This window comes from Wolffia australiana, chromosome 8 (assembly GCF_029677425.1).
Source record: "Wolffia australiana isolate 7733 chromosome 8, ASM2967742v1".
In the NCBI taxonomy this organism is placed as follows: Eukaryota; Viridiplantae; Streptophyta; class Magnoliopsida; order Alismatales; family Araceae; genus Wolffia; species Wolffia australiana.
This window is the reverse complement of record NC_135842.1, coordinates 10656021-10678385: the sequence shown is the minus strand read 5'-3', so window position 1 is coordinate 10678385 and position 22365 is coordinate 10656021. Positions and strand designations below refer to the sequence as shown.

At 37.8% G+C, this 22365-nt stretch overlaps 2 protein-coding genes across 3 annotated transcripts; one reads left to right on the top strand and one right to left on the bottom strand.

Moving 5' to 3' along the window:
• The first annotated feature begins 6473 nt into the window (after nucleotides 1-6473).
• Nucleotides 6474-12966, top strand: LOC144706692 (CBL-interacting serine/threonine-protein kinase 1-like). Of its 2 annotated transcripts, XM_078579690.1 has the most exons (13): nucleotides 6474-6748; nucleotides 7286-7348; nucleotides 8112-8183; nucleotides 8266-8373; nucleotides 8842-8922; nucleotides 9272-9325; nucleotides 9769-9894; nucleotides 9986-10198; nucleotides 10278-10391; nucleotides 11013-11129; nucleotides 11212-11274; nucleotides 11348-11422; nucleotides 12580-12966. In XM_078579690.1, exons 1-13 carry the CDS (start codon nucleotides 6518-6520, stop codon nucleotides 12715-12717), a joined length of 1455 nt encoding a protein of 484 aa, XP_078435816.1. In that variant the 5' UTR covers nucleotides 6474-6517; the 3' UTR covers nucleotides 12718-12966. The 2 variants fall into 2 exon arrangements, with proteins under 2 accessions (XP_078435816.1, XP_078435817.1); XM_078579691.1 differs by lacking the exon at nucleotides 10278-10391.
• Nucleotides 12967-16115: 3149 nt separating this feature from the next.
• Nucleotides 16116-20755, bottom strand: LOC144707058 (Pectin lyase-like superfamily protein). Its single transcript, XM_078580181.1, has 5 exons — nucleotides 20315-20755; nucleotides 18899-19061; nucleotides 18328-18534; nucleotides 16991-17238; nucleotides 16116-16471 (listed from the first exon to the last, which is right to left on the bottom strand). Exons 1-5 carry the CDS (start codon nucleotides 20602-20604, stop codon nucleotides 16306-16308), a joined length of 1074 nt encoding a protein of 357 aa, XP_078436307.1. The 5' UTR covers nucleotides 20605-20755; the 3' UTR covers nucleotides 16116-16305.
• Between the last annotated feature and the right edge of the window lie 1610 nt (nucleotides 20756-22365).

The following is a 22365-nucleotide window of genomic DNA, read 5'->3' as shown; positions in this document are numbered from 1 at the left end:
TAACAATAAATAGATTATATATTTTATGAGATGGGAGAGGATGACATAATAGTGTAAAATAGTAGTCAGATAAAAGAGAGGGATGAGAATAATAGGTATAATTTTTTTAAGAGGGGGAATTGCTTTTATATTATGTATATAAGTATGCATAAAATTAAATTGTTTACAGTATTCTAAGAAAGATAAATATCTTTCTTAGATATATAGCATTTGGAATATATTTAATTTGTAATAAGATATAAGATTATATAAATAGAGATAAAACCAAACTGTTAGAGAGGAACAATAGGATATGAAAAGATAATTAAGTTAATTATAAGAAGAAAATGATGATATTATTTTAGGAGAATTAGAAAAGGTTTAGATGTATAAATACATATCTTTAAGTAATTATTTGAGATGTTATTAAGGGAAACGTTACAGAGAAAATAAAGAATACAAATCTAAAACAGAGATTCACCTAATATTATATGAAATTCACCAACAACCTCCATTAGAAAATTATATTTGATAAAAAAATTCAAGTGATATCAATCCAATTAAAAATAAGAATAATTATTTTATCCATAATATGTTTGTAAATACTCGATTGTTCTGATTTCAGAGTGCGAGGGAAAGGGTTGCCAATTGCTGTCCCTACTTTGATGTGCTTCCACAGCCTGCATCCTCCATGTAACCTCTCCAGAACCGCCCTTAGCTTACCAAGCCATCATTTCATAAAAAACTCTCCTAATCAGGGGACAGGTCTCTTGACAATTTCAAAGTTCCAAAACAAATGATGTAGGTAAAATTGATAAAATCCAGTTTTATGGCTCGAGAATGGCGTATGTGAGTGTATCATCGATCCCATGGGTTGCTTGTGGATTATCTCTTGGGCACCATATGATTGGTTTTTAGTGCCCCCATTTCCATAATCCATCATCTGATTAAAGAATATGACAGCGAAGGGTGGATTAGTATGATCTTTGAAGAAAGAATTTCAAACGGCTGGGATTAAATTGCAGTTGTGGACCCTTGCTTTATCATTGACCCTTGGAGCATCTCCCACCACTCTTCTCTCTTAGATCCATTGTCAGCTGCCTCTAAAGACTAATCAGAAGCCTATGAAAAGAGATAAGAAGAAACAAAATGAATTAGATTTAGGCCTTTATTCTTTTCTTTTGATCTTCTTTGAGAATATCGTATGGTCTGGAGGTAGATGAAGAGTTTTCTTTAGAGGCAAGCTCCAATGTTGTGTTGCTTTCCTTTTTGTTTCACCCAGAAACAATAAATTCATTAGAAATTCTATCCTCCACCTCTTTGCTACTTCCTTCCCTGCTTATTATGCAAATCCGTAAACCTCACCATTAACACATGAAACTCATATGATCTAAATGAAACATCAAATTCAAATTGGTTTACCTTATTAGGTCAAATAATTGTAATAAATAAGAAACTTAATCATAGGAATATGATAATTTCAAGTCATGCATAAAATAAACATTAAAATATAACCAGAAATATCGGGCAATATGTTAAATCTGTGATGAATCTACACATGTGATTCATCTTAAACATGATGTCCATAGTGTACATCAAGGTATAAAAAGGCTATAGAAATATCTATAAATTCAGGCATGAAATTTGATATGACATGAGGTCTGCACAAGATTTCACGAATCTTGTAATATATATTTCTTGGAGCAGTGTTGGTGGAAAAGAGCGATGTGTCCATAGTGATTATCATATATCTCAAAGATTTTTTAGCAACATTTCAGTTAAAAGATAAATATCAGGATTGACTTGGTTGAGTTTGCAGAATTATTGGATGTCGATAAAGAAAATGATCGGTTGCTCCAGGCAGAAGAGTGCAAAGAGAGAGGGGGGAGAGAGACATATGGAGAGATAAAGTTAGATAGATAAAGAGGAAGAGAGAGACATCCTGAGAAATTTATTTTGTTCCCAAAAAAAATCATATTCTAAATTTATTTAAATCACCTTTTTCCAAACAAAGTGTAATTGATTTATGATTGTCAAATAACTAGACTGTGAGAACACTGTCTCACAATAGCATGATATGCATGTCATTAGTGAGATATATTTTTGCATACTCACAAGAAAATATTCATTTCATTTTTTTAGTCACATGGGGAAAATTTTCGATATGTGAACTCATGATCATAGAGTAAGAGTGGTTTTGAACTGATGGGAAATGTAAATTAAGAGTATTAGGTGAATTCAGTCTCATTCATCGTTTAATAATAATATTCAGAATAGGAACTCAATTTGTTTATTCAAATCCCTCTCACTGTTTTAATTGTTTTCTTTTGGCTCTATATATTTGGGCACCTGAATCTTTCAAATATACTTCCATAACTTTTTGGAGTCCTACATGATATTTAATTATCAGTTAAATTTAGTGTCATGAGTTCTAGAGGAATTTAGATCAATTTTATTGAATAAGTTATCATTCAGATCCGTTTTTTTTAAGTTATCCTTATCCACTTGACAATACCATATCATGATCCCCTTCTAGGAATTTTGGTATCCAATATTTTAATCAGATTTCCATCACCATGATTATAGCCTGTATCAATATGGGTTTTGATAGCCTGTAATACATTTTTTCAAAGGATAACAGATATCATGATATCCAATAACGGATATTGGATACAGATACTGTTAGTAGCACAATAGATGCCCCCCAACTCTCTTTCCTTCTTTCCTCTCCATATTGTAAATCTCTTCATCCTAGGAGAGAGAAAAGAGAGGGGGGATTAATTTACTATTCAATTTTAGTACAGATCTAGTCCAATCAGGTTGGATAAATGGCTGTGACAAAACAGGGATAAAATTCAGAGATTCGACCCCAGCCTCATTGCCCACAGTTTCTTTGAAAAAAGGTAAAGTATTTTGGATTCTGATAATGATGTTTCAAAATATTTTTTACTGGTGATTAATTTACTAAATTTTAGCATAAATCTAGTCCAATTGGGTTGCATAAATGGCTATGACAAAACAGGGCTAAAATTCAGGTCTGCCCAAAAAGATTACCAAAATTCCTTCAAACTTTCTTCCCTATCTCTTCTCTCTCTTTCTATATCTAGAATATATGACATCTTTCTAAGAAGCCTTTCCAATCAATAATAAAACGCTTGTGATGTGTCTGGGACAATAAAGTTAGATTAATATTCGTGACTTTGTCTTTTGCCTTTATTCTTTCTGGCATCATAAAGTTCATGAGCTTACATGAACACGTTATCAAGTGAGACCGTTATTTAAAGTTCATACCCATGCAAAAGTATAATATTCATGTGTTTATCCTCTGTCTTTTCATCAGAAATTAACACACTAAAGTAATGAGCTATCTTGCATAAGACAATTCAACAACTAGATTAATAAAATTGTGTTTTTTGAAGATAATGTTATTATTCTGGGAATCCTTGTCTCGACCTTTGACTATATCGTTATTTAATAGTCAGTTTGTTTGTATTTGAAACACAAAACAACTTGTACTGTTAAAAAGCGGGAATACTATCTGCATAATCAGTAGTATTTTTTTGGAAATGTCAACCTCTTCTCACAGCTTTATCCAAATCTATTTTATATCACCAGCAAAAAATATTTTGAAACATCATTATCAAAATCCAAAGTACTTTACCTTTTTTTTAAAGAAACTGTGGGCATTGAAGCTGAGGTCGAATCTCTTTTAAGATAGAGCCAAAACTCTGTTTATCTGATGGCCAGAAGCTTTGGATATAGGTATTTTTCTTCCTCAAAGCTGATATATAAAACTTGTACTATGTATCATCTCAAAGACTTTATTGGATATGAGTTTCATATTTGGTTAACTTTTCTATTGTAGTTCCCTTTACATGTCACACTTTAATAATGAAATTATGTTATTTCTTCTCTCATGTGACCCAGAAATAACCCATTATTGATTAAAAAACACTTTTTTTCAACTGTGCCACAAGTGAAAAATAGCCATGTAATGGAAATAAAAATGAGGAAATGTGTTATTGGGTCTTTCGCTGGGTTCAGACTTATTGGTGAAACTGTTCTCTAGAAACATAGGAGAGAAAGATGTCCCTTCATTAATCTTTCATATTCTCAGATGATGGCAGTGGAAGAGAGAGTGAGAGAGAAAGTAAGAGAGAGAGAGAGAGGCAGGGAGAGAAAGAGAGAAAGGCAGGGATAGAAAGAGAGAAAGAGAGAGAATGGTAGGGAGAGAAAGAAAGAAAGGCAGGGATAGAAAGAGAGAAAGATAGAGAGAGAGAGAGAGGTAGGGAAAGAAAGAGAGAAAGGCAGGGAGAGAAAGAGAGAGAATCGGGGAGAGAAAGAGAGAGGCCGGACCATAAAAAGAAAGAGGCAGGGAGAGAAAGAGAGAAAGAGAGAGAGGCAAGAGTGAAACAGAGAGAGAAAGACAGGGAGAGAGAGAGAAGCAGGGAGAGGAAGAGAGAAAGAAAGAGAGAGGCAGGAGATAAAGAGAGAGAAGCAGGGAGAAGAAGAGAGAAAGAAAGAGAGAGTCAGGAGATAAAGAGAGAGAAGCAGGGAGAAGAAGAAAGAAAGAGAGAGAGAGAGAGAGAGAGAGAGAGAGAGTCAGGGCCATATAGAGAGAAGCAAGGAGAGAAAGAGACCGAGAGAGAGGGAGAGAGGCAGGGAGAGAGAAAGAGAGAAAGAGAGAGAGAGAGAGAGAGAGAGAGAGAGAGAGAACGAGAGAGAGAGAGAGAGGCAGGGACATAAAGAGAGAGAGAGAGAGAGAGGCAGGGGCATAAAGAGAGAGAAGCAGGGAGAGAGAGAGAAAAAGAGAGCGAGAGAAATAAAGAGAGAGGCAGGGAGACAGAGAGAGAGGTTCTTTGGCCTCGCAATGAAGAGTAAGGAGAAAGAGAGAGAGAGAGAGAGAGAGAGAGAGAGAGAGTCAAAATTAGTATGAAAATATGTATTATACTTCTTGTCACATTAGGTCAGACAAAAGGCTATGAAAAAGCGGACCGAAATTTCTGTCTTTCCAAAAATGCCTATCTAAATTCAGCCAGACTGTTTTCCCTTACGTCTCTCTCTTTCTCTCTCTTTCCCTCTCTTTCTCTCTCTTTCTCTCTCTCTTTCTCTCTTTATCTCTCCCTCTCTCTCCCTCTCTCCCTCCCTCTCTTTATCTCTCTCTCTCTCTCTCTCTCTCTCTCTCTCTCTCTCTCTCTCTCTCTCTCTCTCTCTCTCTCTCTCTCTCTCTCTCTCTCTCTCTCTCTCTCTCTCTCTCTCCCTCTCTTTATCTCTTTCTCTCCCTCTTTTTTTCTCTCTCTCTCCCTCTCTCCGTCTCTCTCTTTCTCTCCCTCTTTTTTTGTTCTCTCTCTCTATATTTTATCGCGTCTTGCTGAGTTTCTGAAAGCCGTGTCTGCGCTCCTTCTATGAAAGCTCATGAATTTTCACTGGCCGACGCCGTGTGAGACCGCATGAAAAATTATAATAATAAAATACTCCATGTATAAATAATGGTTTAATATTAGCCTACCTATCGTAAGACGTTTCATTAATTACCCAAAAAGAATCCACCATGCAGAAAACAATTAAGATTAAAAAGATTCCAGTTTTTGAAGATATGTCGTGATTTTGGGAATCCTTGTTTGTATATTTCTGGAAATGTTAACATCCAACCCCTACTTTATTGAAACATATTTATTGCGACTTAATAAAAGATATTTTAGAATTGGATCATCAATGCTTTAAAAGACTCCATTTAGATGAGAGAGAAACACATCATTAATTCCTTGGGCAATATTAGGAAAATTAGTGTTGTTTATTCAAAAACTTCTAAACATCCCCCTCAGTTTCAATTAGAATAATAGGTTGATAAAAGACAAAGAAGGATACTTCTGAGAAATCAGAAAGCGACTGGTCCAATAGCAAAGTCTGGTCTTACCGACGAACAGCGCTGGGCACGATGACGATGACGATGACAATGATGATGACGAGTTAAAAGACCACCCGTGGTGGGACAGTCACGTAGTGAAATGACAAAATTAACCTTAATAAGGGACGGATGACGGAACGGACAGAGGACGGTTGTAAATCTAAAGTTAATCACAGGTGCCCGACGAAGGGACGTGATGGGACAAGTAGGCTTTCGTTCCGTCATCCATTCCAAGGTCACATCAGACGACGGTAAGGGATGGAATGGGAGGAATGACGGGGATGGCCGAATGGGACGGGACAGAACAGCCTTCGGCATTCATGTCATCTTGGACGGATGACTGATGACTAATGACGGAAACGACTTCGTCAAGTAATAACACCCCATCAGTTTCAAGGACGACGGAGGTAGACCAGACGGATGACGACCCGTCATCCGTCATCCAAACTTAGGGAAGTGTCAAAATTAATCTTGGAAACATAGGAGAATCCGGTCAAAGATGCGAAGGGCACCGGCGTAATTACGCAAAATTAGTTGACCGGTTGGGCGATGGCGCAAGTATAAATAGCGAAGGAAGCAGAGGAGGAAGAAGAAGAAGAGGAAGAGGAAGAGGAAGGGGGAGGTCTGGTGATGGTGTCGAGCGCGTGGTGGAAGGGAGAGAGGGGAATGCAAGAGGCGACGGCGAGCTTGGAGGAAGCGCGAGCTCGTCGAGGAGGAAGGTGGAAGTACGAGCTCGGGAGGACGCTCGGAGAAGGCAATTTCGGCAAGGTGAAGTTCGCGCGGCACGTGGACTCTGGCCGCGGATTCGCCGTCAAGATCCTCGACAAGAAGCGCGTGATCGATCTCAAGATCGACGATCAGGTCTGAATTTTGAAGGATTTTTCGTCATTTTATTTGAAGTTTGGATGCTTCCTTGCGAAATCGCATGGAATTTGAAGTGAGATCTGAGGATTCGGCGATTAGTTGTGTGTGTGGTGAAGTATTCGTCTTTTTATTTCAATTTTGGATGGTTCCTTGTGAAATCACGACGAATATGGCGTGCGATTTATGGATCTGAAGTTTGGTGCTGAATTTGAAGCGGATAGATGAACTATTCGTCATTTTATTTATTGTTTGGATGCTTCCTTGTGAAGAATGACGGTTGGCGTGCGTGTGCCTGAATTTTGGCGCGGACTGATACTTATCGTTTTATTTGAAATTTGGATGCTTCCTTGTGAAATTACATGGAATCTGGAGTAGAATCTCAAGAACGACGATTAGTTAGGTGTATGTGTGCGTGACTTTGGCGGGGATAGATGAAATATTTGATTAATTCCAATTCGGATGCTGCATTGTGAAATGTCTAGGATTTATGAATAGGGAAGTGGAGTAAGATCTGATGAAAAAGTTCTGTTTCAGATAAGACGGGAAATCGGAACATTGAAACTTTTGAAGCATCCGAACGTCGTCCGACTCCATGAGGTCTCTTCTCTACCCTTATTTTCCATCTCTCTTTCCTTCCATTTTGACGTCTTCTACCATCTGTTCTCTTCCTTTCTTCCGAGTTTATCAATTAAAGTTCACGAAATTTTTAAATGAAAAGATTCATAGAAAATAGCGGTATAGGTTCTTTCGGATCATCAAGTGTAGTATTCTTCCGAGATTATGAGAGTCGTCCCCCTGAATCAAGTGTACAAAGTTTTCTTTGGTATCTCTGTGTCAAATTATAAGGATTAATTTCCTTCGAGATTATGAATTTTCGTCGACCTTAATTACGGCATATCAAGCTCACAGAGTGTTAACTATGGGCTAATCAGCATCTAATACACTTTCAGCTGCCAAATCAATGTAAATGGCAGCTGCCTAAGCATTATTGAGAAGGATTCTTTGGGGATCTCTGCATGAAAATTTTAAAATATAAAATTCTTGATTCGAGAAGTGGTATATCGAATTTGTTTGACCGTTGGCTTGTCCTAAGGGGACCCGCAGTTAATGTATATCCGTGAAAAAATTATATCCGATCAAGACAAAGGAGAAACGTCAGCGGAAAAAATTAATTGAAACACGACAAAATAGAAATCTGTGGTCGCTGGGAAACTACGTGCGCATCGTTCATCACCAATTCTTCTCATGGAAATGGAATTTTCTTCCGAACGTTGCCCGGGCTTTGAAGATCTTTTCCTCCAATCGTAAGAATAGAGCGAAAGAGGACGGGATTTTAAACATTTTTTTCCTGATTTCTCAGGTCTCAGCGAGCAAGACAAAAATATATATTGTCCTAGAATATGTGACGGGGGGAGAGCTATTTGAAAGAATTGTGAGTAAATTGATGCATTCTCTTTTTTTTCTGCGTTACGTCCTTAGGTTTAGAATAAAATAAAATTAAATATTTATTTCAGGCATCTGGGGGAAGACTTTCGGAACGTGAAGCGAGAAAGATTTTCCAGCAGATAGTTGATGCTGTCAGTTATTGTCATGATAAAGGTATCTACCATCGAGACCTAAAGGTGAGTTTGTCTTTCAGCTGCCAGCCAACGTTTTATTACGTAGGAAAGGATCGATCTTATAATGTAAGAACCAAATCTCAATACGTAAAAAATAAAATGAAAGAACCTCACTGCGTTGATTTTAATGGTATAGTACTGCCTGAATGAAGGAATTTCAACATGTGAAATGATATGAAGGAATCTTGATAAAAAATTAAAAAAAAAAGAAACAGTGGGGATCAGTCGTCCTCAGTCTGATATGAGAATTGCATATTTTTTAGAATTCCATCTATGGCATGTATTGCAACGCTGATCTGTTCTCAAAATCCAGCCGTCTACAATGTTTTAGTAAAAGGGATCGGAGTACTGACTGTCTATCAAACAATGATACTATAACCTAAACTTTAACAAGTGTTAAATTTAATATTATAATATAACCTCAACGTTGAAAATTTTTAAGATTCCCACTTTTGTTTTGTTATTTTACAGCCTGAAAACGTTCTTCTTGACGCCAAAGGGAATGTCAAGATATCAGATTTTGGGCTGAGCGCCTTACCACAGCACCTGGGGGTATGTTTGTTAAACCCTGCATAAGAATTTTCAGCACTCCGGATGAAGACGAGAGGATGATGATGACTCATCTTCATCATTTGTGATCATCAGGGTGAGAATGTTTCAGCATCATTCATTCATATATGGATTGTTGATAGATGAGGTTATGGTCCTCTTATCATTTTATCCATAAAGGATGCAGATGATGACGAGGATGACAACGAGTCGTCATTGTCATTCTGGCTGCAGACAGAGACGAGTGTCATTGCCTTCTGTAGATGATGAAGATGTCATCATCAGCACACGATATTCATTCTTCATTCAATATCTTGAACGGTCTTCATTAACCCATAATTTCAACTTTCAGCGTGATGGCTTGTTGCATACAACATGCGGGAGCCCAAATTATGTTGCCCCTGAAGTAAGATTCGCTGAAAAATTATTTTCTTGCTGATTTTATTGGTATATTGTTAGTTTGGGAGAAATAGAGAGATGTTGAGGAGGGGAGAAGCTCCAGCCAAGGGCGGCGCCTGAGACAAAGTCTTGTAGACAAAAAAAAGAACAAAAACAAAGAAGTGTTCTTTTGACGGCTAGGGCTTGGGGCCTTTTAAGAGGCCCCATTACAAGGTCCCACGTGTGAGTCACTTAAAGGCTCACACGTGGGATTTTACTTAAGTGAAATTCGAATAAAAAAGAACTCCCACGTGGGCCACTTATAGAACGTGGCCCACTCACAATGGAGAAAGAAATAAAGTGAAAAAAGAGAAAGAGAGAGAGAGAGAGAGAGAAAGAGAGAGAGAGAGAGAGAGAGAGAGAGAGAGCCTCGGTTCAACATATATGTTTCTTATTTTTAATTGTTTCTAGGTCCTCGCAAACAGAGGATATGATGGCGCTGCTGCAGATATCTGGTCCTGTGGTGTTATCTTGTATGTTATTCTCACAGGGCACCTCCCGTTTGATGACATAAATCTTGGAGTCCTCTACCAGAAGGCAAACAGTTCTCCTACTGATGTTTCTTTTTTAATTTGGGGATTTAAATATTTGTTCAGTGGCTAAATCTAATACTTTTCTTTTTCCTCAGATCTTCAAGGGGGAAACCTATATTCCAAAGTGGCTGTCTCCTGGCGCAAGAAGGTTGATCCAACGGATTCTTGATCCCAATCCGAAGTCGAGGATTACAGTTGAAGGGATAAAGTCTGATGATTGGTTTAAGCAGGGTTATAGTCCTGTCTTAGACAACGATGATGACGATGATGATCTGAATTTGGATCACGAGGAATTCTCGATCAAAGAGGTAGACTATGATGACAGAGATTTTTCCTGAGCCTCTTTTTTACTCTTGATGTTGTTCTAACCTGAGTGTTTTTTTCCAGTTTGAAAAGGTTAAATTAACAAGCTACCATGAAAATGTTTCAAACTTCATCAACGCATTCGAGTTGATAGGGATGTCTTCATACCTTGATCTTTCTGGCTTCTTTGAAAATGAGGTTCGATCTTGACTGCATTTATTCTTTGCAAATTAATCATAATCATATTCCTCAGATAATAGAGATTTAGCTCCACGACCATTTAACCTAAACTAGAGGTTGGCAGTTGGATTTTCTCTCTTATTCTCGATCCACCAAAAGTTTTGATGCTCAAATCAGATCATATCAATTTTTATAAATCGGAATTTCTACTGATCAATCCCGTCTCTCTTGATTGATCGATCTGATATCTAATCCATTGCACATGATCATGATCTGAATGTGCGATGGATCAAAAAATTGATCATGCTTTCTGGTCTCTCTATATAACTCCCGCTCTGACATTAGGAATTATATTTTTGCAATAAATCATCAACTAGAAACATTTTTACCTCTCCTCATTTCAGAAACTGCAAATGTGGGATTTATCAGTCTCGCCATTTGACAGAGCTCGATTGGACCCATCAGCCCATTCTTCTTAATGGGTTGGTCTGATCGATCAGATTTGACGATGGATCATCCAATGGCGGTTCTTAATTCGTTCTTAATCCGGCACATCCAAACCTAACCTTGGCATTCATTTGCGAAAAAAATCATTAATCCCATCTTTTCCTAATCGGCAAAAAATGTTCATCATTTCAGGATGTATCTGATCGGAGAATCAGATTCACTTCCGCGCTCTCGCCTAAAGAGCTGCTCGATGGCGCTCAAAGGATCGTCGAGGGCATGGGATTTCATGTTCAGAAGAAGCACAGCAAAGTACACTTCAGTGCATCCTGAATAATTTTATTCATGAAAATAAAATCTAAAAATATTAATCTTATTTTATTTGCGAGTTCAGTTGAAAATAGGGTTGCCTTCCCATGGATCAGCAAGCCCAGTTTGCTTCTCTGCGGAAATGGAGGTATGCTAATGCTTGTAATTAAGAGCTTAAGATCTCCTGCAGTATACTAATGCTTGTAATTGCTTGCTGGCAGATTATTGAGGTCAGCCCAGTCTTACATGTTGTGGAGCTGAGAAAATACAGCGGTCACCTCTCTCTTTATCAGCAGGTGGTTTCCTGATCCTCGTGGGAAATTATTTAATCTCTATATCTCTCTTTCTCCCTCTCTCTCCCTCCCACCCTCTCTATCTCTCTTTCTCTATTTCTCTCTCGTGTTTGCTATCTGGATCTCTCTCTCTCTCGTTTGCTATCTGGATCTCTTTCTCTCGTCTGTGCTCTCCCTCTCTCTCTCTCGCTTGCTCGCTCTCTCCCTGTTTCTCTCTCTCTCTCTCCGTCTCTCGTGCTCTCTCTCTCTCTCTCTCGTTTGCTATCTGGCTCTCTTTCTCTCGTCTGTGCTCTCCCTCTCTCTCTCTCTCTCTCTCTCTCTCTCTCTCTCTCTCTCTCTCTCTCTCTCTCGTTTGCTATCTGTTTCTCTATCTCTCTCTCTCCGTCTCTCGTGCTCTCTCTCTCTCTCTCTCGTTTGCTATCTGGATCTCTTTCTCTCTTCTGTGCTCTCCCTCTCTCTCTCTCACTTGCTCGCTCTCTCCCTGTTTTTCTCTCTCTCTCTCTCTCTCCGTCTCTCTTGCTCTCTCTCTCCCTCTCGCATGCTCTGTCTCTCTCACTTGCTCTTGCTCTCTCTCTCTCACTTGCTCTTGCTCTCTCTGTCTCTTGCTCTCGCTCTCTCCTTTCTTTCTCTCTTTCTCGCTCTCTCTCCCTTTCTCTTGGTCTCTGTCTCTCTCACTTGCTCTCTCTCTCTCACTTGCTCGCTCTCTCCTTTCTTTCTCTCTCTCTCTCTCACTTGCTCGCCTCTCCCTTTCTCTCTCTCTCTCTTTCTCACTTTCTCTTTCTCTCCCTCTCTTTCTCTCCCTCTGTTCCGTGCTCACTGTGTCCCTCTCTCTATCTCTTTCCCACTCTCTCTCTCTCTCTCCCTCTCTCTCTCTCTCTCTCTCTCTCTCTCTCTCTTGCTTGCTCTCTTTCCCTCTATCTTTGCCTCACTCTATCTCTCTCCCTCTCCCCCCTCTCTCTTTCACTCTCTCTCCCTCTATCTCTGCCCTCTCCCCCCTCTCTCACTCTCTCCCCCTCTCCCTCTCCCTCTTCCTCCCTCTCTCTCTCTCTCTTGCTCTCTTGTTCTCTCTCTCTCTTCCTCTATCTCTGTCTCACTCTTTCTCTCTCCCTCCCTCCCACGCTCACACTCACAATCTCCGTTTCTCTCTTTTCTGCCCACAGTTATGTAGGAAGCTGTCAAATGATCTAGGGGATCACCAGAGCTGCCAGTTCTTGATGGCGGCAGAGATATCATCGGCGCCGCCATCGGCCCTGGACTTTGGTTCATTAGACGCCAAATGCCCGGCCCCCGCACTCTGACGAGACGAGTTCGTCTCAAAGCAGGGAGAACTCCCTGAAAGCCATAATCCTCATTCTTTGTGAGAGCACTCTCAAGTGCCTTCCTCAGGTAAATATTTAAACCACATGCTTGTGTTTTTTCAGCAGAATTGCCTGAGGATCTCTGTATAGATCCTTGCTATTTTAGGTCAGTGTTTATAATTTTTTTTCTTGGTGAGATTATGTTTATGTCCCTTGTCAACTTCCCATTATTGATTATTTTTCGATAAATATGTTTTGTTATTTCATAAGCCAAAAACAATTAATATCGCAAGGACGTATAATTCGGACGAATATGTGAGTGATTCATGTACAGCATCTCTTAAAGGTTCTGCCAGTCGATGTGCTCCCAAAAATGATTTAAATTTAATTTTGTTTGTCTGTATCTTATATTTTTTGGAAACTTATTAAAATTTTTCCATTAATCCATGATTAATAAATCTGCAAAATGCCTCAAATTGTGTCCTGACTAAATGCAGGTATTGCGAGCATTTTAAGATTAAAATCCCATTATTAGTTCTGTTTATAGAAAATTCCCATTATTAGTTTGTCTCTTCATCGATCCATATGGATTGGTCTAGGAATGAATGAATATACGTACTTCTGGCGTATTGTTCAAAAAAAAAAAAACGTACTTCTGGCGTACCAACAGATTTGAGAAAAAGAGGTTGAATAAAAATAAATAAAGAAAATTTTCAGTGCAAATTTGTGAAAGCTACAAGTGGGAAATTGAATATTTGTGTTTGTCGTCTATTTCCTTTAATGGCCGGTGGGCCTCACTGCAGTTATTATCAGATAAACACAAAAAGAAACCGGATAAGATACAGAGGGATTTATAAATATATATGTTGAGAAGAAGGATAACTTTTTGACGGGGCTTTCATCTGCTTTGCTGATGGGTATGATCTTAGAAACTTAATTATTATTTTTTTTACTTTTTGAACGCAATTTTCTGCTATCCAATTTATTTGGATGATTGATAATAATTGATATAAATCAAACATTAGCTGTAGTTATGATTCTAAAACGTGCCATTAGGTCATCAAAAATTGCAATGCCAAAATAGGAGAAACATAAGAAGCAAACTTTCACTTTTAAAAATACTTTAGGTAATGTGGTGGCTGCAATAAGAGTCGATTTATTATCAATAAATGCAATAAATATGATAGAAATATCTTAGCACCGTAAAGGCAATGGATATAGTTAGATTTTCATAAATGAGAAGAGAAAGCGGGACACATGTCAGCATCACAAAATTTGGTTAATTAAAATTGCATTTAATGTAGATTCTAAGTCCAAAAAAGTGTGGACTCGTTGCAAAATGGGAGCAGTCACAGGTAGAAAATGAGGATATTTTTTAAAGGATAGTTCTTAGAAAATGAGGACATGTAGAAAATGGGAGCAGGTATAAAATGAGTCAGATTGTTAGTTAAATACAAATATTCCGGGTGACAAGTTGGCAATCCAACACATGGATCGATGACGAGAGAGGAAAAAATCAATGGCTCTCCTTTATCTAACAATCTAAGAGTCCAGGCAGAAATTTTAAGGGCAGCTTTGTATATCTCATTTATCCATTCATACCCTTGGATCTATAAATAGATTTCCATAACCATGAAGAAAAAAATGTTGGAATTGATCTTACACTTGTTGAACAAGTAAAAGAAAGTGATTTCATGATTCCTCAGTTTCTTGGCAAAAGTTGTTGTATAAATTTGGAAGGCAAAAGAGAAGAGGGGCTCTCCTACAGCTAAAAATCATCTTGATCCTGGAAGAGCATAAAGATATATAGTGAGCTGCTTGCAATTATGTTGCGGTAGACTCCTCAACAGCCCTTCATCCTTTTCCAACCATCCAAATATATACATATCCATCCATAAACATCCAATTTGTCCCATACCTATCTACAATCTCTACTTTACTTATCTTTCTACTTATACACTATCACTATTTATCTCATTCTCATTTCACCATATTTAAATATAAAATAACTCATCACATTCCCTAATCACATTTTTAAAAGCAATAAATTCGCTGATTGACATTCCTTATGGAGATCACCCTTGCTCATCACTAGCTATTCATATTATTACGGCTAAAATTTTATAAAAGTTACTAATGAATTAATTTATAGACGTATTAACACCCTAAAGTTGAGCTCATCAAATGCGTAAACCATATAAATTCTATGGGAATAAGTTCATCATTCTCGTGTTATATGTGGATGATATCCTACTTACCCAAAATCATAACATAACATTAATAAATGCACGTCAAACAGTTTTGAGATGAAGGATCTGGTAGGAATAAAAATCTATTGAGACTGTACCTAAAATATTTTGGGACTGTTACAAAAATAAAATTAGAAGATAAACTTAAAAGTTATAGCATAAAAACTTTCAGACCAATTGATAACATGGTTATTGAACGAGAAAAGTTGTGCCATCCAGTTCCCAAAAACATTTTTAAATCGTAGAAATGCGAAAGGCATCGTATACACCAATCCTAGGAAGTCTTACTGTGCGTACGCATCCAGTTTATGCATATATAAAAGGTATGTGGGTCAAGAAATCATTAATCCAGGCATGTATGATTAGTTATCTTCAGAGGAAAAAATACTACATTCTCATATATAAAATTTTAGACTGCCTGGAGATCCTTAGATCTCCTAATTCTGAATTTTTGGGATGCACTGCCTGCAGATGATCCACTTCAGGCTACGTGTAATTTCCATGGTTGAGTTATATCTGACCATTCACACTTCATCAGTATATCTGACCAGTGCTTGGTTGAGTTATGATCTAAAATGATGAAATCTACTTTTTTCTATGATGGTTCTATTACGGATGAGATTCATTTCAATGCCTTCTAATGATAGCAAAAGTTATGAGGTCATTACATTGTGATCTTGCATATCAGGTTACTATTTATTGACCAGGTGTGATGTTGTTGAGCTTTAATTTCTTATAAGGAAAATAGTCTTTATTATTGTATATGTAATGTACCATTTAATACCTGAATATAGAGATCCTATTAGGAAAACTTTGGGACTAAGATATTTCATTTAACTGTGAAATTTAACTTATGTATGGAGGGGAAGTCTGTCATGATAATAACAGTGGGACAATTCATTATAGACTAAAGATGATAAGTTTTCTCCTCTTGACTTTAACTAGGGTCCATTCCTTGAGTCACAAGAGAAATGTTTCTTTGAGACGTACTGTTACTCCCAGGACCAAGGTGACTACATGTTGATTCAATAGGCTGCCCCTCAAAATGAATATAGCAATGGACTCGGCTATGTTTTCTTAACTTCATCATTCGTATAATCCTAAGTGTAGGATATGCCCACTCTCTTCTAATGCTTCATTGATTCATCCTTAAGGTAATAATTCATCACAGTTCTTATATATTCATCATTTCTTTCACTAGTAACATACATGATAAGCCATATTTCTTCATTCATCACACTTCTAAATGGCATCCTTCTGAAACGACAGCATGCAGCACAGCCATTGCTAGTCCTTGTTGACATGATTATTGCATAGAACATGTGGATTTGTTTCTCTCTCAGAGATCATCGACGTAGTAGACTGGCAGCCAATCACGGCCGTCGATGAAGTCGACACCGGCGAAGGGAGTGGCCTCCTTCTCAGTGAGTTGCTTGGCCCATGAAACTCTCCTCAGATTGGTGGCACCTGGCCCATGGCAGCGGTGCTCCCCATATTGTAACTCCCTGCGTAGGGTGAGGGAATTGTGTGTGAATATGTCCTAGGATAGAAGGCAGAAGCTGAGATAGATAGGGCAAGAGAGAGAGATAGAATAGAAAATAGAGGAATAAAGAGATAGAATAGAAAATAGAGGGACAAAGAGATAGACAGAGAGGAAAAGAGAGATACAGGGGAGATATATATATATATAATAGAGGAGAGAAAAGAGACAGAAATAGAGAAAGATAGAGCAGAATGAGAAAAGCAAGAGGAGAGAGAAAAAGAATGGAGAGACAATAACAAGAGGAGAGAGAGAGAAAACAGAAAAGAGAGAAAAAAACAATGGAGAGGCAATAACAAGGGGAGAGAGAAAAAAGAATGGAGAGACAATAACAAGGGGAGAGAGAAAAAAGAATGGAGAGACAATAACATGGGGAGAGAGAAAAAAGAATGGAGAGACAATAACAAGGGGAGAGAGAGAGATAATAACAAGAGATGGATGGATGGATGGATGGACAAAAGAGTAAATATCCTTAGGTACTCACTCTAGACTATCATCATAGCTCCAGTTAGTCCAACCCTCAGGAACAATAGTCTTGGAGAGATATGTCCTGGACCATATTACCCTGGAGTGAGGTCCCTTGGGCCTTCCAAGATAAACCCCTCCAATGCCATACACCTTCCCCTTGAGGAACACAAACCCACTGCTGTCTTCTGCCGATTGCCTATTCTGGGCCGTTATGGAACCAATAATCTTTGTCCTCTTGTCTCCCACCACGAATATCTCGCAGCTCTGATCAGAAAATATATATTAAAACCCTTCTTGCGCAAATGTAAAATTCCTGAGTTTGTACGTGCAGGATATGTTCTTAACATAAAACAACTAAAGAGACCGACCATGCATAGTATATTTATAGCAAACATATGTATACAGCATATGCATCATAACATCTGCATACGTCTAAAGGCACATTGAGAAATAGGTAGCAAGAAGGACCAAACAAAGTATGAAGCCGATGCACATTCGGATGAAACGATATATGTACAGACAGAGACCCATACTACGCACGCATAATACAATAAGAAAATATTTATATTATGAGTAACATCGTCCCCGAACATTCTAAGGCTCAAAGAGAGAGAGAGAGAGAGGGAAAGAGAAAGAGGGAGAGATAGAGAAGAAGTACGAAGTCGATGAGCTGTATATATAGAGATTAGAGAGAGAGGGGGAAGGAGAGCCAACATATGCATAGTCAGTGAAACACGCATATATAATATGGGTAACAACATCTCCCATAAAATTTAAAGAACAAAGAAGAGAATTATAGAGGAAAAGAAAATAAGCATGAAATCTGCCCCCACTTGTACAAAACGATTTATACATACACATATATAGAAAGTGAGACAAAATACGCGTGCATAGTATAATACGCATATATTTATATTATACGGGTAGCAAGATCATCTTACATTTGAAGGCACAAAGAGAGAGAGAGGCGAGAGAGAGAGAGAGAGAGAACAAAAGAAGGAAATCGATGCACATTCGTTTCGGAGGATATACTTATATATATAGCGAGAGAGAGAGATCCATAACATTAATGCACAGTATAACGCGCATATATTTATATAATATGAGTAATTGGACATCCCCATGCATCTTAATAAAAACGGAGAGAGAGAGAGAGAGGAATCAAAAGAAGTATGAAGTCAGAACTCATACAGTCATACGCACAAAACGATCTAAAATTTGCATGTATTGTATACCTTTATACCCCACATTCACATATACCATTTATACGCAAATACATACATATATTTACTAGAGAGAGAGAGAGAGAGATAGAATGAAGAAGCATCACGAAGAAACGATATTGGAGTTCACCTGGAAGACGGACTGTCCACGGCCGAAGATGAAGTCAATGGCGCCTTGGATGTAGCAGCTCTCGTAGTAGTGCTTCCCTTTGTAATCGAAGAGCGTGTTGTGGGGGCTGTAGAACCCGCAGTGATAAAATGACACCTTGTTCCCCGCCACCATCGCCGCCACCGTCTGATTGAACGGCGTCCCCGCCGCGCCTATCGGAGCATCGTTCTACACAAATCAAACAAACAATCATATCTCATGTTTAATTTGTCATTCCCTCGTGGAAAACAACGCGTATCATCGTATATTATAAGCTTACGTTTAAATCCTAATTAAGTGATTCATTCATGACAGTTTTGAGAATAAGAATGACGGGGATAATTTAGGATGGACTAGATACAATGAGGTTTCTCCTCTGGCGAATAAATTTATGTATTATTATCTCTAATATTTAATGATTTTTACGTATTGATTATGTACTCTTAGATTCAGTCATCCTTAAGAAGATAACGCAAGAAAATCCTCGAACTTTTCTACATGTGATTCTAAGATCTGCGGTTTAAGTTTTTTAAGTTTTGGAGTTTTGGATTACCTTGAAGCTAATGCCGAAGACGACGACGTTGTCGGCCTCCACAGTGAAGGTTGCGGAGCCGGCGTTTTCTGTGGAGCTCTCATTCCAGACGACGGAGGTTCTTCCCTTCCCGTTACCCCTTAGAAAAATATAGGGTTTGCTCTCCGGGATTTTCACCTTCTCCCTGAGGTTATTATCAAAGATCCAGCGAACCCATGAAGATTATTTTCGTTTGATCGTATTTTTTCGCGAACATATGAAGAAAATTTGTGTCATGATCGTTTTTTTGGCCAACCCGTGAACAAAAATAGTTTGATGATATTTTCCAGCAAATCCATTAGGGAAAAGATCATTTGATCACAGTTTTCAGTGAACCCATGAAGAAAAAGACGTTTGATCATATTTTTCAAGCAGACCTTAAAGAAAAAGATCGTTTGACCATATATTTCCAATAAACCATGATGAAAAAATTTGTTTGATCGTAGTTTTCAGCGAACTCTTGAAGAAATTTCTTTTGATCGTATTTTCCGGCGAACCTCTGAAGAAATAATTCGTGTGATCATTCCTTGCAGCGAAACCCACGAAGAAAATGCTACTTTTCAGCGAACACATGCAGAAAAAATGCGCTTGATCACAGTTTGTACAATTCCACGAGGAAAAAAAACGTTTCATCAAATAATTCAGCCAGCCCATGAAGAAAAACTTCGATTGATCATATTTTTCAGCAAACCAGTGAAGAAAATTTTTCGTAGGATCATATTCTTCTGCTTACCCATGAAGAAAACCTCATTTGAATATAATTTTAGAGAACCCAGGAAGAAAAAAATTGTTTGATGATATTTTTCAGCGTAGCCTTAAAATAAAACCTTCCCATGATAGTTCTCCTATGAGGAGATCTCACCATGAAGAAAAAGAACATTTTATCATATTTTTCATCGAAACCCATAGAGAAAACCCCCCATTATCGCTCTCCTCCGACGAGATCTTACAATGAAGAAAAAGGCCATTTTATCATATTTTTCTGCAAAACCCATAGAGAAACCCCCCCATTATCGTTCTCCTCCGAGGAGATCTCACCATCAAGAAAAATAACATTTTATCATATTTTTCAGCGAAACCATAGAGAAAAACCCCCATGATAAATCTCCTCCGAGGAGATCTCACCATGAAGAAAAAGAACATTTTATCATATTTTTCAGCAAAACCCATAGAGAAAACCCAACATTATCGTTCTCCTCGGAGGATCTCTCACCATGAAAAAGAACATTTTATCATATTTTTCAGCAAAACCACAGAGGAATATAAAACCCCACAAATATCGTTCTCCTCGGAGGATCTCTCACCATGAAGAAAAAGAACATTTTATCATATTTTTCAGCGAAACCACAGAGGAATATAAAACCCCACAAATATCGTTCTCCTCGGAGGATCTCTCACCTGTAGACTCCAGCGCGAAGATGGATGATGATCCAATGAGAATTTCCTTCCGGAACTGCGTCAATGGCCTTCTGCAGCGACGTGAAATCTTCGTGACCGGAAGTTCCAACGAGGATCGTGCGGTTAGTCTGCAATTTTGACGTCAGAAGCGGCGCGTCAATTGTGAACTTCTTCCCAGCGGCGGGCGCGCAGAGCACCGCCATTGCAAGCAAAGGCAGAAGCAGAAGCTTCGCTCTACGGGGGAAGAAGAGGAAGAAATCCATGAAAGACTTCATCTTTTCCTTCTCCATGAGAGAAGACGGAGAACCAAAGAAGAAGAAGAAGAAGGGTTGGCTATGGCGGAGGCTGTCGGTTGGGCTGAGTTGGATGCCGGGGGAAACGAGAGGCTCTCCTATTCTTGGGGGGCTCTTCAATGGTGGGTAACAACGCAGTCGTTTGACGTAGAAAGAATGAGAAAACTTATTTTCAATTTTCTTTGTTTCAAAGGGCTTCCCATGATCTTGGAGAATCTACATCCATTATTTTCAATTTTCTGGCCAAGTACAGCAGGTGTATAACTGGGTCAATGCATAAAGTACATCGATATGATCATATGAACATTTAACGGTTGAGGGGGTCTCCAATGGGTGGCAACTACACCATGGTTGATAATGAAAAGAAATAGCAGACAAATCCCCGACTTATATCCATGGTTTCCCTCGATCTTGGAGAATTTAGAAGTTTTGGGTAAGACAACGTGAGAGTATTAATAAAAATACTTTTATAATAATACTGTTTGAAAATAGTGACTTATTAGCAGTATATTTAGAAATGAAATGTGAAAATCAGATATAATCAACTCAGACTCAATGAACATGATAGTTCTCCAGCTGTTATAAAAAATAATTAATTAGGAGTAAAATACAGGGATTTGAGAAAAAAGCATATAAGCCAGTTCCAGTCAGACACAATGAACGATACACTTTTCAGACAATAATTGAAAATAATTCTGGATTTTAAAATTGATCAATTTGGTGAATGAAATACGCATATCAGATCAACACAAAATAAACAAACAAGATACTTTTCTAACAATGTTAAAAAATAATAGCATATTATCAAAATCAAAGGATTTGAAAATGAAATGTGCAAAACATATCAGCTCAATACACAAATCAATGAACAAAATAATTTTCTAAAATCAATATAAATTAACACTTTTTAAGAAAAACTAAAGGATTTGAGGTATCAAAAATATGCAAAACAGATCAAGCCAACTAACAAAAAATAAACAAAAAAAATTTTCAGCATTAGTACAAAATAAAGTCATACTATCAAGCTCAATGCATTTTGAAATGAAATATGCAAATCATCTCAACTCAATCCAAAATAAAATTTCAGAATAAAAAATTATTCTATAAAATAGTCATAATGAATTATCAACATCATGTTTCAGTAGTAATAGAAGATAAGAATTTATTAGGATCATATAACATTTTTAAAATATAACCCAGATCAATTTAATACACAATAGACTAACCATAATCATAATATACTTATATAATAATAATATGATAATAATAAATAATTAATATAATCAAGGGGTTTGGGAAATGATTTTTTTGGTTTTTATATGCTAGGTTCAACACCATGGAAGATCTTACATAAAAGTTAAAGTGAGACAGATTGAAGCCAAGTAATCAGATTTCAGATTGAAGGCAAGTCATGATAGATATTATGTGGCCGTCAAGCCAAATCACACCGCCATGTTTCATTAAAGTTCATTGAATAAAGTATTGTGTTCATTATTATTCTACTGCAATGTTTATAATGAAGTCCATAAATACATGCAAAGACATAGTGAGTTATGATGAGATCGAAATAAAGTGATCTCTAGTCTTTAAACATGCATTCTAAATATTTCTATTCGATGGATAGTCGAGAGGGACATCCAATTATGTGGATGGAATAGCACTAATTGATCCTACTTATATGATAAGTTTCGTTGATCCTATGGCTATTAGTGTGGCAACAATAAGTACAGATAGTGGGTGCTCTTTGGAGAAAGATAT

Bases quoted from the DNA above. Each gene is read 5' to 3' on its own strand.
- LOC144707058 (XM_078580181.1), bottom strand. From the start codon at position 20,604: ATGGAGAAGGAAAAGATGAAGTCTTTCATGGATTTCTTCCTCTTCTTC. The intron at 19,062-20,314 runs GTGAGAGATCCT...TAATAACCTCAG, and splicing joins CTTCGCGCTGGAGTCTACAG to GGAGAAGGTGAAAATCCCGG. The intron at 16,472-16,990 runs GTGAGTACCTAA...CACCCTACGCAG, and splicing joins AGCTATGATGATAGTCTAGA to GGAGTTACAATATGGGGAGC.
- LOC144706692 (XM_078579690.1), top strand. From the start codon at position 6,518: ATGGTGTCGAGCGCGTGGTGGAAGGGAGAGAGGGGAATGCAAGAGGCG. The intron at 10,199-10,277 runs GTAGACTATGAT...GTTTTTTTCCAG, and splicing joins AGGAATTCTCGATCAAAGAG to TTTGAAAAGGTTAAATTAAC. The intron at 11,423-12,579 runs GTGGTTTCCTGA...TTCTGCCCACAG, and splicing joins ACCTCTCTCTTTATCAGCAG to TTATGTAGGAAGCTGTCAAA.